Source organism: Cervus canadensis, chromosome 25, assembly GCF_019320065.1.
Source record: "Cervus canadensis isolate Bull #8, Minnesota chromosome 25, ASM1932006v1, whole genome shotgun sequence".
Classification (NCBI taxonomy): Eukaryota; Metazoa; Chordata; class Mammalia; order Artiodactyla; family Cervidae; genus Cervus; species Cervus canadensis.
The window spans coordinates 45122822-45135298 of record NC_057410.1 but is presented as its reverse complement, the minus strand read 5'-3'; the positions used below and the strand labels follow the sequence as shown (position 1 = coordinate 45135298).

The window sequence follows — 12477 nt, the reverse complement described above, 5'->3', positions numbered from 1 at the left end:
TTCAGTGCATCTCATCAATTTGCTGAGCATATTTCTCAGATGTAATGGTTTCGCCAGGATTCAGAAAGCTGTAGTGGATCAGAGGGGCAGCAGACCACCGAACAGTGACTGTGACCTTTTTTGGGTGCAAGTTTGACTTTGGGAAGTGCTTTGGAGCTTCTTCTCAGTACAACCCCTGAGCTGGTTGTTGTATAAAATCCACTTTTCATCATACATCACAATATGAATGAGAAATGGTTCACTGTTGTTGAGTAGAGTAAGAGAAGACAACACTTCAAAATAACAACTTTTAAAAAACTTTTTTTTTTTTTCATTTATTTTTATTAGTTGGAGGCTAATTACTTCACAACATTGCAGTGGGTTTTGTCTTACATTGACATGAATCAGCCATGGAGTTACATGTATTCCCCATCCCGATCCCCCCTCCCACCTCCCTCTCTACCCGATTCCTCTGGGTCTTCCCAGTGCACCAGGCCCGAGCACTTGTCTCATGCATCCAACCTGGGCTGGTGATCTGTTTCACTATAGATAATATTCATGCTGTTCTCTCGAAACATCCCACCCTCGCCTTCTCCCACAGAGTCCAAAAGCCTGTTCTGTACATCTGTGTCTCTTTTTCTGTTTTGCATATAGGGTTATCATTACCATCTTTCTAAATTCCATATATATGTGTTAGTATGCTGTAATGTTCTTCATCTTTCTGGCTTACTTCACTCTGTATAATGGGCTCCAGTTTCATCCATCTCATTAGAACTGATTCAAATGAATTCTTTTTTAATGGCTGAGTAATATTCCATGGTGTATATGTACCACAGCTTCCTTATCCATTCATCTGCTGATGGGCATCTAGGTTGCTTCCATGTCCTGGCTATTATAAACAGTGCTGCGATGAACATTGGGGTGCACGTGTCTCTTTCAGATCTGGTTTCCTCAGTGTGTATGCCCAGAAGTGGGATTGCTGGGTCATATGGCAGTTCTATTTCCAGTTTTTAAGGAATCTCCACACTGTTCTCCATAGCGGCTGTACTAGTTTGCATTCCCACCAACAGTGTAAGAGGGTTCCCTTTTCTCCACACCCTCTCCAGCATTATTGCTTGTAGACTTTTGGATAGCAGCCATCCTGACTGGCGTGTAATGGGTATCTCATTGTGGTTTTGATTTGCATTTCTCTGATAATGAGTGATGTTGAGCATCTTTTCATGTGTTTGTTGCCATCTGTATGTCTTCTTTGGAGAAATCTCTGTTTAGTTCTTTGGCCCATTTTTTGATTGGGTCATTTATTTTTTCTGGAATTGAGCTGCAGGAGTTGCTTGTATATTTTTGAGAATTAATCCTTTGTCTGTTTCTTCATTTGCTATTATTTTCTGCCCATTCTGAAGGCTGTCTTTTCACCTTACTTATAGTTTCCTTTGTTGTGCAAAGCTTTTAAGTTTAATTAGGTCCCATTTGTTTATTTTTGCTTTTATTTCAAATATTATGCAAGGTGGGTCATAGAGGATCCTGCTGTAATTTATGTCGGAGAGCGTTTTGCCTATGTTCTCCTCTAGGAGTTTTATAGTTTCTGGTCTTACATTTAGATCTTTAATCCATTTTGAGTTTATTTTTGTGTATGGAGTTAGAAAGTGTTCTAGTTTAATTCTTTTACAAGTGGTTGACCAGTTTTCCCAGAACCACTTGTTAAAGAGGTTGTCTTTTTTCCACTGTATATCCTTGCCTCCTTTGTCGAAGATAAGGTGTCCATAGGTTCGTGGATTTATCTCTGGGCTTTCTATTCTGTTCCATTGATCTATATTTCTGTCTCTGTGCCAGTACCATACTGTCTTGATGACTGTGGCTTTGCAGTAGAGCTTGAAGTCAGGCAGGTTGATTCCTCCAGTTCCATTCTTCTTTCTCAAGACTACTTTGGCTATTCGAGGTTTTTTGTATTTCCATACAAATTGTGAAATTCTTTGGTCTAGTTCTGTGAAAAATACCGTTGGTAGCTTGAGAGAGATTGCATTGAATACATTATATATTTTTAACTGAAGGATAATTACAACATTGTACTGGTTTCTGCCATACATCAACCTGAATCAGCCCTAGGTATCTGAATGTTCCCTCCCTCTTGGACCTCATTCTCGCCTCCCACCCCATCCCAGCCCACAGGCATCACAGAGCCCTGGCTGGAGTTTCCTGAGTCATACAGCAAATTCCCCACTGGCTATCTACTTTACATATGTTAGTGTTTCCAGACTACTCTCTCCATTTATCCCGCTCTCTTTTTTACCTCCTCCCTACCCCATGTTCATAAGTCTGTTCTCTATGTCTTCACCTCCACTGCTGCCCTGCAAAAAGGTTTATTAGTACCATCTTTCCAGATTCCAGATAGATGGGTTAATAAACAATATTTGCTTTTCTCTTTCTGACTTACCTCACTCTGTGTAATAGGCTCTAGCTTCATCCACCTCATTAGCATGGACTCAGATGTGTTCCTTTTTGTGGCTGCATAATATTCCACTGTATATATGTACCCACAGACTCTCGAGGGTCCCTTGTACAGCAAGGAGATCAAACCAGTCAATCCTAAAGGAAATCAACCCTGAATATTCACTGGAAGGACTGATGTAGAAGCTGAAGCCCCAATACTTTGTTGAGCTGATGCAAAGAGCCAACTCACTGGAAAAGACCCTGATGCCAGGAAAGACTGAAGGCAGAAGGAGAAGAGGGTGACGGAGGATGAGATGGTTGGATGGCAGCACCAATTCAATGGACATGCCCTTGAGCAAACTCCGGGAGATGGTGAGGGACAGGGAAGCCTGGCGTGCTGCAGTCCATGGGGTTCCAGAGATTCAGACATGACTTAGCGACTGAACAACAATAACAACACTGGGATTGTTGTGCCATATGGTAATTTTATTCTTTTTTTTTTTTTTTAAGGAATCTCCATACTGATCTCCACAGAGGCTGTATCAATTTACATTCCCACCAACAGTGCGTATTCCCTTTTCTCCATACCCTCTCCAGCATTAACTGTTTGTAGATTTTTTTGATGATGGCCATTCTGACTGGTATGAGGTGGTATCTCATTGTTGTTTTAATTTGCATTTCTCTAATAGTGAGCGATGCCAACAAAGGTCCGTCTAGTCAAGGCTATGGTTTTTCCAGTGGTCATGTATGGATGTGAGAGTTGGACTGTGAGGAAAGCCGAGCGCCAAAAACTTGATGCTTTTGAACTGTGGTGTTGGAGAGGACTCTTGAGAGGTCCTTGGACTGAAAGGAGATCCAACCAGTCCATCCTAAAGGAGATCAGTCCTGGATGTTCATTGGAAGGACTGATGCTGAAGCTGATACTCCAGTACTTTGGCTACCTCATTAGAAGAGCTGACTCACTGGAAAAGACCCTGATGCTGGGAGGGATTGGGGGCAGGAGAAGGGGACGAGAGAGGATGAGATGGCTGGATGACATCACCAACTCAATGGACATGAGTTTGAGTGAACTCCGGGAGTTTGTGATGGACAGGGAAGCCTGGTGTGCTGCGATTCATGGGGTCACAAAGAGTTGGACACGACTGAGTGACTGAACTGACCTGAATAATGAGCGATGTCGAGCAACTTTGTCTGTTTAAATCTTTTGTCCACTTTTTGATTCGACTGTTTGTTTTTCTGGTATTGAATTGTATGAGCTGCTTGTATATTTTGGAAATTAATCCTTTGTCAGTTTTTTTCATTTGCTATTATTTTCTGCCATTCTGGGGGTTTGTCTTTTCACCTTATTTGTAGTTTCCTTTGTTGTACAAAAGCTTTCAAATTTAATTAGGTTCCACCTATTTATTTTTGTTTTTATTTCCATTACTCTAGGAAGTAGGTCACAGATCTTGCTGTGATTTATGTCATAGAGTGTTCTAAGTTTTCCTCTAAGAGTTTTACAGTTTCTGGTCTTACATTTAGGTCTTTATTCCATCTTGAGTTTATCTTTGTGTATGACATTCTTTTACATGTAGCTGTCCAGTTTCCCCAGTACCACTTACTGAAGAGTTTATCTTTGCCCCACTGTATATTCTCGCCTCATTTGCCAAAAGATAAGGTATCCACAGTGGTATGGGTTCATCTCTGGGTTTTCTATCTTGTTCCATTGGTCTATATTTCTGTTTTTGTGCCAGTACCATAGTGTCTTGATGACTGTAGCTGTGTAGTACAGTCTAGAATCAGAAAGGTTGATTCCTCCAGCTCCATTCTTCTTTCTCAAGATTGCTTTGGCTATTTGGGATCTTCTGTGTTTCCATATGAATTGTGAGATGTTTTTGTTCTAGTTCTGTGAAAAATGCCATTGGCAATTTGATAGGGATAACAATGAATCTGCAGATAGAATTTGACAGTATAGTCATTTTAACAATATTGATTCTTCCAACACAGGAGCATGGAATATCTCTCTATCTGTTTATATCATCTTTGATTTCTTTCATCAGTGTCTTAAAGTTTTCTGTACACAGCTCTTTTGTTTCCTTAGGTAGATTTATTCCTAAGTATTTTATTCTTTTTTGTTGCAATGGTAGGGGATTACGATGATTTTTTTTGATACGGAGTCAGCTCATGAGGCACCCACTTACTGAGCTTTTTTGCCTTTCCAATTTGCTTTCAGCTGAAGTTCTAATACTTTGGCCACCTGATGTGAAGAACTGACTCACTGGAAAAGACCCTGATGCTGGGAAAGATTGAAGGCAGGAGGAGAAGGAGATGACAGAGAATGAGATGGTTGGATGGCATCAGTGACTCGATGGACATGAGTTTGAGCAAGCTCCAGGAGTTGGTGATGGACAGAGAAGCCTGGCGTGCTGCAGTCCGTAGGGTCACAAACAGTCAGACACGTCTGAGCGACTGAACTGAACTGAATTTGCTTCAAATGCCAAATTACTGTAGAATGGTTGATGCTGAGTTCTTTGGCAACTTTTTGTGTAGTTGTAAGAGGATCAGCTTTGGTGACTGCTCTCAAATTGGCTGTCGTCAACTTCCAATGACTAGCCACCGCGCTCTATCTTCAAGGCTGTCATCTCCTTTGAAAAGTCCTTGAGCCACTGCTGCGCTGTACACTGGTTAGTGATTCCTGGGCCAAACGTGCTGCTGATGCCGTGAGCGGTCTCTGCTGTTCTACGACGCATTTGGAACTTGAGTAAGAGGAATTGCTCAAATTTGCTTTTTGTCTAACATAATTTCCCTAGTCTAAAATAAATATAAACAGCAAGTAGTAAGTCACTAGCGAAAAAACATATAGCAAGAAATAAGCATTAAAATGTATAACATGACCACATTTATTTAGAAATGTATTCCAATATTAAAGAGCAAAATTCAACAATGCAAACCTGCAATTACTTTTGCACCAACCTAATATTAACCTTGAGTCATCTGACAACACTCTACATGTACTCAAGAGAAGAATTACTCATATTAGTTCAAAGTATTAAAGTCAAAGACAGGAGGGAGACAAGAAGATGACCTCACACCAAGAGACAATATCTGGATTCCCACAATCCACTTATTCTCTTTCCTGGGAAGAATAATTTTTATCAATTAAGGTAATATAACAGTTTTCTCATGTATCTATAATAATTTATATAAAATCTCAAGTCTCTACAAAAGTATTTGGATAAAAATAAACATAGCACTAGCTTACTCTGCAATATCAAGATATCCACAGGAAGCAGCTGCATGCAGAGGTATCCAGCCTTCATTATCAGGTTGGTTAATATTTGCTCCATTTTCTACCAGAAACTTCACCATATCAACATTGTCATCAATGCAAGCCTAAAAACAAAACAGAAATCAGGATCAGAAAAACTTTGAATCAATACTCCCAATAACACATCAACAGAATAAAATTCCTATTCTGGAGCTTTTATAACAAATATGTTCTAAAAGGCAGTCTGCTGCTATCTTGACTGTATTGCTGTCAAGCAGGAAAATGGCACTAACTAAATTTTAACAGTACTTGCTCTGACACACACAACAATACTGTATGGGACCAGACTCCTTACGCCAATCCCATGACAAAACAAGTCCCTGCCAACACGGAAACAGTCAAAGCGTTATAATTAAGGACCAATAATATACTTTACAGCAGTGGTTCCCAAAACTTCATCTGATGAGGGAAGAGGGATCCTTTCAGGGAGTTGACAAGATCAAAACTATTTTCATAATAATAATAAGATGGCATTTCCCCTTTACACTATGTTGACATGTGCACTTGATGGTGCAAAAGCGCTGGTTGTAAACATGCTTGTGTCTAAGCACAAACCAAGGCAGTGGAAGAAAAAAGAAAACATAGCACTCTATTGTCATTGTATTCACAACTATACATTCACAGGTTTATTTTTTCCCCCAAGCAATTTTTACTTATAAATGTCCCTGACAATGCAGTAAAAACTATAAATCATATTAAATTTTGACTCAAACATACATCTTTTAAATATTTTGTGAAACAAGACAAGAAACATGCATCAAGGTTTCTTCCAAGTATAATGACTGCCCTGAAAAAAAATACCTGTGTAATTTGCAAGCTGATCTAGTCACTTTTTCCATGGAATATCATTTTCTAAAATAATTTTATTGGGGTGTATTTACAAGGTTGTGTTCATTTCAGGTGTACAGCAAACTTACACATACAGCTGCCGCGCTACACACAGCCGCTGTTCTGTTCTACATACAGCCGCTGCTCTGCACACGGCCGCTGTTATACATATAGCCACTCTTTTTTAGGTTTTTTTCCCATACAGGCTACAATGGAATATGACTTTTACTTAAACGACAACTTATAGTTAGTCTAGCTTGGGCTGCGGCAGAAACTTTCTTGAAAATGAGCAAAGTAGGTCTGTCAAAACAACTAACAGTATTTATTACTAATGATAAATTGAAGTTTTCAGGAGTAAACGAATTAGTTACTTTAAAAATGTCATTTACTTAACAGAGATAAAGCACCGCTTTAACTCATTTAAAATGAATCAATAAATACATAAAGTCCTCCATTTTAACCTTCCCTGGTGGCTCAGTGGTCAAGAATCTGCCTGTCAATGCAGGAGACATGGGTTCAATCCCTGGGTCAGGAAGAGCCCCTAGAGAAAGAAAGGCAACCTACTCCAGTATTCTTGCCTGGAGAATTCCATGGACAGAGGGGCCTGGTGGGCTACAGTCCATGGGGTCACAAAAAAGTCAGACACGACTCAGTGACTAAACAACAAATTGTAAATAGTAATATGTACAAACCACAGAAACACGTTTCTTTTGAAGTCCTTCATAATTCTGTATCCCCAGCACTTTATATTATTCTTTGCATGTGGTAAGGGCTCCATACATGAATAAATGAACAAGAAAGCTAAGATTCAAAGAGATTAATTAAGTAGGCTGAATAAGCCACAGAGATGGGAAATGATAGAGCTGAAATTCTATCACAGATGTTCAGATTCCCAAAAATAAGCTCCTTCCACGCTTAACACCATGTTGACAGATGTTCCTATTTCATCAACTATTTCTCATCTATTTGCAGTTTCTGAAACAGGATATCATACATTCTAGGCACTAAACAGGGCTTCCCTGGTAGCTTAGCTAGTAAAGAATCCACCTGCAATCCAGGAGACCTAGGTTCAATTCCTGGGTTGGGAAGATCCCCAGGAGAAGGGCATGGTAATCCACTCCAGTATTCTTGTCCTGGAGAATCCCCATGGACAGAGCAGCCTGGTGGGCTACAGTGCATGGGGTTACACGGAGTCAGACACCACTGAGCGACTAACCACAACACACCACAGGCACTTAATAAGTGCTTGCTGTGTAAGCAAAACAATTTTCCTTTACCTATCACAGACACAAAGAAAAACACTTTTAGTACTTCTTCCTTGGGGGAAAAAGACAAAGTTAGTGTCAAGAAAAGCACTAAGTACAAAGTACTTCACACCTGAAGCGGGAAAATTCTGACAGGTGTTGGATGTGGGCTCCAGTTCTAGCTCTGCCACAAATACTGTAGCTGGGAACAAGTAATTTAATCTTTTAGGGCTTTGTCTTTCAGGTGGAGGAAAGAAGTCGGTGGGTTATATATCTTTAAAATTCCCTGACATATTTAAATTCTTATATATTCATGATTCTTCCATTTGGAACAAGTTGGCAAGATCCCAAAGTGCCCAAATAGTACATATAGCAAATGGTAAATGAGTATATAAGCAACATTCACATAAAGTTTGAGAATACACTGCTTGGGAAAAGAACTGTGTTTTTCAAGGAGCAGTGGTTAAAGGGTAGGAGAAATGTGAGGACCGCAGCTGTCTGATAACAAGAGAAGAAACATCCAAATTTTACTGCATTAGGAAGTAGTTTATAAAATGTTATTTGAGATAGCTAACGACTCACAGTGACTTAAATAATATTAGACCTATTTATAAGTTTAATCATTAATTTTCCTTGGGAAAAGATACTAAATTCTATTCTCTCTTTCAACCTCTCAATTCCTATAGGCGCCAAAACAGTCTTCTGATGTTTATCACTGCTATAAAAATATAAAACCCTACCTGATAAATGCATTTAATACAAATATGATTTTTTTTAAAATGGAGAAAATTTCAAATAAGACATTATAGTAAGAGGTATGAGAAATGCTCACAACATAAAAGTTTCTTTAAAAAGATGTAAAATAGTTTGCCTGATAATATTTTTACTTTAAAAAGTACACAAAGGATTAGAAGAATATATAATAAAATAGTCCTTATCACTGGTTGTGAGACTATGAATAATTTTTATTCTTTAAATTTTTCTTTATTTTCAAAATGTGTATAATAGGCAATGCTTACATAAAAAGAAAATCTAAGCCTTGGTTCTTAAATGAAAAATATTAAATCTATTGTGTTGTAATAAGGAAAAATACCAAACTGCTGGTAAAAGTGTAAAATTCATATAACCCCTTTAGAAAACCATTTGACAGTATCTACTGAAGTTATAGTATTGTTAAATAAATGGGGTGGGATGTATGTGTATATGGGGAGATTATATTCATGTAACAGAATCCTATACATCAATGCAAAAAGAACAAACTAATGCTACCTTCAACAACATATATAATCCTCTCAGACATAACTGAGTGAAAAAAGGCAGACACAAAGGGTACAGACTGTGAATTTCCAGGCAAAACTAATCTCCAGTTATAAAGCTCAGAATCACGGTTAACTCTGTGGGGAAATAATGGGAGGAGCATGAGGGAGCTTTTGGGAAGACTGAAAATGTTCCCCAGCTTTCTGATTTTTATAAAGGCAAGTACGAATGTAAAAATTCACTGAATTATATGCTGTATACTTTATTATATGTAAATTATGCTTCAATTTTAAAAAGAACTAGCATGTATTAAAAACTTACTGTGCATTATCTTCAGTATAAAACATTTATCTTTTCCTAAATTGTACATGCTATCAAGTTGATGTCTGACAGAAAACAACAAAATTCTGTAAAGCAATTATCCTTCAATTAAAAAATTAACAAATTTAAAAAATAAATAAATAATATAAAAAAACTCCTGCCTCCTGAGGTTCCAAGTATCAAATGGAATCTCTTTTAACTGATAACTCTTTAAATATTATGAGTTTTCCCTGCCGCCCAAATTCTCACATATTTTTTTTAACTATCCTTAATTCCTCTGGCTACTCTTCAAATTATATATGCTAAAAAGTACATATGCCAATGCCAAAAGAATAGAAAAAAATCACATTAGTATAGAATGCTAGTTCATAAACAACAATGATTACATAAGGGCATAATAGCAGTGGGTAGGAAGTACTAAAATATCCTTGGGAACATAAAGAGATCGTGTGATTAAGATGGTCCATATAGGTCTCATAAGAATATACATTTGAGCAAGATTCTGAAGACTGCATAGGAGTTGTTCAATTCCACTAGAATGTCACTGAGTAGATGCACTATGAGTTTTAAAAATGCATGGAACAACAGAAGAGCAAGTCATGCGAACGGTATATAGTATCTGCAAACTACAAGACAGAGTAAGGCTAGGTGCTAAAAGGTCTAGGTGCTAAAAGGTCTGAATATATTGCAGGTAAAAGATCTGAACATAAGGCAAAGATGACAGGATTTGACATTAGAGGTAGCTTTTGATCTACTTTCTATTCTACTCATCAAGAAAACCTGCAACATTTATATCAGTAATAGTGCTAAATTCAGTAGTGGGGACAAGTAGAAGAAAACACTGTAGAGTTTCAGGAAGATGATGTTTGAAAAAGCTACTCAGAGTTTATAAGCAGAGGGTTAACATGATCAGATTAGTATTTCAGGAAGATGACTGGAAACAGTATGAAGAGGGAAAAGCCTGACCTGAGCTACAGTTATTCAGAATGAATATATATTACAAGAGTAGCTTAGGAGTAAACATAAAAGGCTTAATTAAAGATTGGACATGAAGGGTGAGGAACAGGAGGAGGTCATTCATGAAAATAAACACCACAGGCATGAAAAACAAGTTGGAGGAAGAAAGATGATTTTAGCTTTGGATACGCTGAATTTCTAATCATGCATTTCCAGGGGCCAACTGTATATGCAAATCTAGAGCTTAAAAACCAATGTGGGATGAAAATATAATTTGGGAATTACCTGCATTAAGGTAATAATTAAGATAATGGAGCTTGAAATTATTCAGGGAGAGAATGTAGAGAAGTGATTTCTATGAAAATAGTTAAAGAGAAAGGTTAAGATTAAATTATAATCATTATATTCTTCCTGGAAGACAAAGATATTTGTATTATTTTATTCAGTCAAAGAGCATTCTCAAGAAGCTCACCATGTAGTATGGCATTCAAATACACAAGTAAATAATAATATCAAAAGGAATATAATAAATAAATATATATATATATATCTATAAATGGCTGTATATTTATTATGAAAGCTAAGAAAAGGAAGAACGGCTGTCATCATGGAATATTTCCCGGAGGAGGCTCTACACATGAGTTTAACATATTAACCAGTAACAAAGACTTTTTGATTTATGAAGATACAAAGTCACATATGGGGAAGATAAAGGCAGGATCCAGAACAGGGTCTTATTTGCCATCTTATGAGTAATTCTTTGACACTGAAGATAGAAGAGTCTAAGAACAAATGACTAATTTTTAAAGTTTCTCCATTTTAAGAAGGTGACTACCCTAGCTCTTTGAAAAAATATAAAAAGTTATTTCTCAATAAATGAAATGTTGCTGATTTTTATTTTACATGTTTGTTTTTAAGGTCAGTATAAGGTAAGAAACATCAACAAAAATACCTAAAGCTGTTAATATTAACTCCACTTGTGCCTTTCTTTACCTGTTTCTGAAATGTTTCAATATAAATCAAAAGCTAAAACACCGTCAATAACACATAAATTATAAATGAATCTCAAGTTTGTGGTGTAAATTGTTCAGTGTTCTCCTGAACATTTACAAAGCATACACAAGAAACTGGCAGGCATGCCCATAAAAATATTGTTGCTAACAAAATCAAAAGCTAACACATGCAGCACATTAAGAGATACAGGACTTGCTGACTTTAAACAGTTGACTAAATATGGTCAGTATATTAAGTCATACATGGAAAGAAAGAGAGTGACTCAACTGTACTTCTAAAATCTTATCTGACGTGATTTATCTGAAGTTTTTCTACATATCCCAAGCTATTACCAGTAACAGATGATTGTATGAAGACACTTTTGTCATTTAATTCCAGGTACAGGCAGCTTTATCAACTTGAGCTATCATCTATTTCAAGAAACTAGTTCAAGTACATAAAACATCTGTTTTTATTGAAAAAAGGGCCTACTTATTTTTCTCAGCAAGTTAGCAGAAGGACAACTTTGTTTCCCACTCATTTTTAGGAAAAAGTTGAAACACCTAATAACAAAGGATTGAATTATAAACAGCTGCACAAAATTGGCTCTAAGAAGACAGAACCCATGCCTTAAAGACAGATTATGGGTTAGGCATGGGAGTTAAAAATCATTGCATTTCATTTCTAGAAGAGATAAAAACAAATGCATTTAGCAACTGTAATTCAATTAAGTAAAATCAGAATTACAAAATTAAAGGCATTTGAAATAAATTCTAACATGTTATATTACTTTACATGAAGGTGGTTTTGCTCAATGTACAGACTCTAGAGCCAGACTGTCTGGGATTAATCCAGTTCTGCCAGTAGGCTGCTTGTTGTTGAGTCAATTATATATATATATATATATAACATCCTGTATGCCACAAATTCCTCTGGAAAATGAGGACAATAATAGCACCTACTTCAAAAGTTTACTATGAGAGGTATATGAATTAATACATAAATTGCTTAGAGCCGTACTTTTCAAATAGTAGGTGCTATTATGTTTATATCAATACATAATCTGATAGCTAAATCATCACCATTTAAATTTTTCTCTTTTTATATTCTAATCCAAAACTTACTATTTCATCCCTTATAAATTATAAAACAAAGTTAAATGAT

General features: G+C 36.9%; 1 protein-coding gene across 5 annotated transcripts in view; it reads right to left on the bottom strand.

Annotated features, from left to right (window-relative positions):
• PPP1R12A (protein phosphatase 1 regulatory subunit 12A) overlaps window positions 1-12477 on the bottom strand; it is a 160998-nt gene that overhangs the window by 96160 nt on the left and 52361 nt on the right. For all 5 annotated transcript variants that reach the window (XM_043447136.1, XM_043447133.1, XM_043447135.1 and 2 more), the window contains exon 2: window positions 5648-5778. In XM_043447136.1, the coding sequence (XP_043303071.1) occupies window positions 5648-5778 (131 nt within the window). The remainder of the gene's footprint in view (window positions 1-5647; window positions 5779-12477) is intronic.